Here is a 4,814-nt window from a genome sequence, read left to right as displayed (position 1 = left end):
AGACAGTTAAAGGAGATGAGGAAAATGATAGGTTTGTAGCAGTGAAATTGGTTGAATATTTAAATGATCACAAAACTGGGTGAGCAAGCAAATTTCAGAATCAGAAGCAACAGCTAGTTTCAAGAACTTCACTTCCACAATTGAAAAATGAACAGTTGGATGAGCTGTTTCTCGCAAGTTGTGATGATGACATCTTTATTCCCTTATCTTTCTCCCCTTTCCAAGAACATCCTTCAATTTTATTACATTTTCTCTTCTACCTGTTTTTAATGGAAAATTTTATTGACATGCCAAGAAACTCTGAGGGCCCTCTAAAGTGAAAAAAAAATAAAAAAATTGGACACTCATTCCCTCTCTTTTTTTCTTCTTCTTCTACAATCTCCTTCTTCTTTTTAGTATTTTTCTCCTCCTCTGATCTCCCTCATAGTTTTCTTCTCCTCCTCCGATCTCCTTCTCCCTCATTTTTTTTCTTTCTTATTCTTCTTCTCCTCTTCTAATCTCTCATTCTCTCTTTCTCTGGTTTTTTTTTTCTTCTTCTCCCCTTCCTCTTCCTCTTTTGATACAATTAACCAGAATGATATATGATTTGTATTATATGTGCACCTTTGATATGGACTTTATAATGTCAAATATGCACTTTTGACGTAGATGGAAGTATGTCATATCTGATTTTGACACAATCAATAAATATGAAGGTCTTGAAAGATGAGTGTTCTTAACAAAATAGTTAAGTATTTGAGATGCCCAAAGAAATTTTAGAACCTTTAAAGATTGGCTGTGTGTGGATAAAATTTTCCTTTCTAATAATATTTTTCCAATTTTATTTTATTCTTTTATAATTCTGTTTTGATGAAACTTGCACAGTTGCATTGTTGATAGAAATCCATTGGATTGACAATCAAGATGCAAATCAATCGTGTTCCCATAGATTGAACGGTCAATGTGAGTTAAAGCACGAATTTATCGTATAGTACTGTACCTCTGGATCACTTTTGAGATAGCATTTTTTTTTCACCCTCACATATCCAACAAGAAATAGAAACTAGTCTTCTTCTTCAGAACCGAATCAGACCTACTGAGAGAGGAAACGAGGGTTTCTCATCGATCACATCAAGGTAATCTCTCTCTCTTGATTTTGATTTAACAGAGATTGATCGATCGGTTCGTGCAAAGATATATCGATCGATTCTCTCTTTGGATGGATTGTTTGTAACATCTAGGGTTTGGATTGAGCTTTCCCCCTTTTCATTCTAATCTTATTTTAATTCCCAGAGATTAGAGTTCTTTTTATGATTAGAGAAGGGGCGATGTGGAACTACTTTCTAGAAGAAATCATCTTCGACATCTTTTCAAGGCTTCCTGTGAAGTCTCTATTACGATTCAGGTCTGTATGTAAGCTTTTCTGCAACTTAACCAGTAACGCTAGTTTCGTTAAACAGCACATCAGTCGATCAATAACTGAAACCAAAAACCTTGCTCTCATTAGAACGCCTCAAACCAACGGCCTTACTCTCATCTTAAACCATTCTCGTCTCTTGTCTATAGATCTTGACTTTGATGAAACGTCATCTAAAGAAGTAGTTGTGATCAATTATCCATTTCAATCTCCAGATAATCAGCCTAAAATAGTGGGTTCTTGTAACGGATTGATATGTTTAAGACCTTGCGAAGATGTCATTTGTCTTTGGAATCCAGCAACCAAAGAATGCAAGAAATTACCAACCTCTGCACTAATTGATTCTCAGAGGGATGGGAAGTTATTTTGTAGCATTGTATACGGATTCAGTTACGATCCCATTGTTGATGACTACAAGGTGGTTAAAATTGCCTACTTTGGTAGCATTGGTACCAAAGATTTTGCTTCTGAAGTCACTATGTATGAATTGAGAACAAATTCATAGAGAAGAATCCGAGACATTCCTTATGACCTTCGTTGTACAAAACTACACGGGTCCGTTGTGAATGGAAATCTACATTGGGTTGTGTTTCATCGTAATCCCATATCGGATTCATATTCTTGGGTAATCCCTTCTTTCGATATTAGGAATGAGGAGTTCCAAGAGGTGCCACAGCCTGATTATGTGGGTACTGTATTTGGCATGAGTGTGGGGGTATTGGAAGGATGCCTTTGCATGTATAATACTTCATGGTATTTTTGTTGTGAGGTATGGGGGATGAAGGATTATTGTGTGAGGGAGTCTTGGACTAAGTTATTCTCTATTGTAGAACCGACTGTTATGTCATGTAAGGTCTTGAAGCCGATTTGCTTTTCCAAGGATGGTGAGATTATAATAGATACGGATAAAGGTCTTATTTTGTATGACCCAAAGACTGAAATTATGAGGCATTTTGTGATATGTGGCAGGCCGATCATTTTTGAGATAGAGATGTACGTGGAAAGTCTTGTTTCACTCAAATCAGGTACTTATGTGGGACAAGAACAAACATGAGGGAACAAAGAACTAGAGAATTGAAGAATGTGAAGGAGAGGTAAGGTAGATTGTGTTTATATATGTTTCTAATTTTTTTACGCACAAGTACATTTCCTGTATAAAGTTTATTTTATTTTTTCTTGTTCTGACATCTTTGCCATTATTAGTGAAGTATTGATTCATTAAAAATGAGACTTAATCATGAATTAATTTACGTTTGATAGAGGTTGTTTCTATGATTCGGTTTGATGCATAATGCTTCTGCTTATTTGAGTCGCCACAATCGAGCAACTTTGTCTCTCTCAGAGTTAGAGGGTTTCACTTGTTGCCAATCTGTGAGAAATGTCAAAAGAGGAAATTAGAAAATATTTTGTACTTTATACCTTTTTGTGCATAAGTAAATCGTTAAATATTAGGCAGAATTCATATTCTACATATATATAGTTTTATTTTATTTCTTTGTTCTCGTATTTTATGCCTTTGAGAACAATACTTTTTCGTACATATTTTAAAACAACATGAAGTGGCTTTTTTATAAAATGATAATAAAATTTGATTATAGATCTATGTTTTTGTCGTTATATAACTATTTTTAAGGAGTACATGGTTTGATCTAACTACATGATTCTATCCCTAGAAGATTGCTCTCATTCTCATCTTTACTATTATAATGAGATAAAATGGAGTAGGATGTTGTTCGACACCAATGCCCCCACCTTAACATTTACACTTAGTATAATTGAGGTCATTTGGGTAAAAAACCTAAAACATTGCAATCGAACATTCCTAGATCACGCTAGTTACTTTTGGAAATTACATAAATCTGCATGTATTATTCAAAACCACTCTTTAATTAATTTTTAAATTATAAACAAGCCCATTAGATAAATGTGCGCTTGCACATGCCACTTTCTAGTCATCTTATACATGGATTCATTTGATGGTTCAAGACAAATATTATGAATTTTCCAGGAAAATATCATTGAATATGTTATATCCCTACAATTTTACCCTTCCAATTGGTTATCAAAAAAAAAAAACAAGTAGCCTTCCAACTTGTGTCATTGGATTCTGAATGAGATCAATGGACCTCGATTTTGACAAAAAGATGTTTTTCATGGTTGGGTATGTGGGTAAGCAAATCAAATGTGCTTGTCAAGCTTTTGTTTTCCAATGTTGGTAACCTATTACTGTGATGCCCCGCCAAACGCTAACACAAATCCTAATGCCGAAATCCCAAGGTACTAGGTGGCACCTCGAAATTTCGGCATGGCCCTCTTTGTTTATGTTAGCATTCTACGGAACACGAAAACCTGATAATCCAATATATAACCAAACCTGTATATACAAAGGCAAATATAGGAAATTAATAGTGGAAGACTAATTACATCTAACATGTAAGTAGATCAGAGTGCGGAAGATTTAACAATATACATGTTTACCAAAATACTCTCACTCTAACATAGGCCTAAACTCTCAATCCAAAAATCTACATACATCCTGGATGAAACTAACAACAGTAAGGGATGTAGCTCTAGTTTTCACCAGGCAATAAACTCTGATCGTCGATCTGATCGATCAGATACTCCTCAATTACTGACTCTACGCATGCCTCGGTAACTGCAAGTGCTGAAATTAAAAAAAAATAGGAAGGAAAGGGTGAGTAACGAGAGTTACCCAGTAAGTCCACAACCAATTCCTACTAATAACCCTTCCTAAACATAATCGACTAAAGCATACTGAATATTTTAATACATGCAAGATTTTATAGAATAAAATACGATCAAGTGGTACATATAACTAGGGATGAGCAACTAAACGGTTTAAAAGTTACACATAGCATCAATCATCCATACTCATTATACATTTTTCCATTTTATGCAAATACAGTTGACAACGTTGAAATAATAGACATGCTTTTCAGTTTATAATTTGAAATATAACAACAGATACATAGTACAAGTGGTGAAGTATTGGAATTAAAGAGTTGGGATTCACTACTGGATCGCTCCCAGTCGGGACATGATATTCCTCAATAGCATCGTAGTTCTTGATTTTGTGGCTAACCGCTGTTTACTACGCTTGCGAGACCATTTATCCGGCTCAGGTTGGTCGTTAGACGTGACCGTAAGCAATGGGTCTCTTTTCAATGTGTCAGAACGTTCGACTACTACTAGATTGTTAGTGATCACTGACTAAACATCTTCGTTTATGCCTATCAGGCGTGCATGTGATTCCCAAATGACACTCCACTCGTATACGACCACCTTTACAATACACGTTCACTGGTAAAGATAAGAAAGGAATGGACCCGGATTCCAGTTGTGACTCAACTCTCATACGCGTCCCATACCACGTATGAGCTTGGTGGTCCCTATCGTA

The 4,814-nt window shown here is 35.5% G+C and overlaps 1 protein-coding gene across 1 annotated transcript; it reads left to right on the top strand.

Moving 5' to 3' along the window:
* The first annotated feature begins 1,307 nt into the window (after positions 1-1,307).
* Positions 1,308-1,901, top strand: LOC147406296 (F-box/kelch-repeat protein At3g06240-like). The gene has a single exon (XM_086432531.1). The coding sequence runs from the start codon at positions 1,308-1,310 to the stop codon at positions 1,899-1,901; it is 594 nt and encodes a 197-aa protein (XP_086288657.1).
* Positions 1,902-4,814: the final 2,913 nt, after the last annotated feature.

Source organism: Akebia trifoliata, chromosome 3, assembly GCF_017979445.1.
Source record: "Akebia trifoliata isolate Shusen 1 chromosome 3, ASM1797944v1, whole genome shotgun sequence".
Taxonomy (NCBI): Eukaryota; Viridiplantae; Streptophyta; class Magnoliopsida; order Ranunculales; family Lardizabalaceae; genus Akebia; species Akebia trifoliata.
The sequence above is the reverse complement of the archived record's forward strand: the minus strand, read 5'-3'. Positions and strand labels throughout refer to the sequence as shown.

Bases quoted from the DNA above. Each gene is read 5' to 3' on its own strand.
- LOC147406296 (XM_086432531.1), top strand. From the start codon at position 1,308: ATGTGGAACTACTTTCTAGAAGAAATCATCTTCGACATCTTTTCAAGG.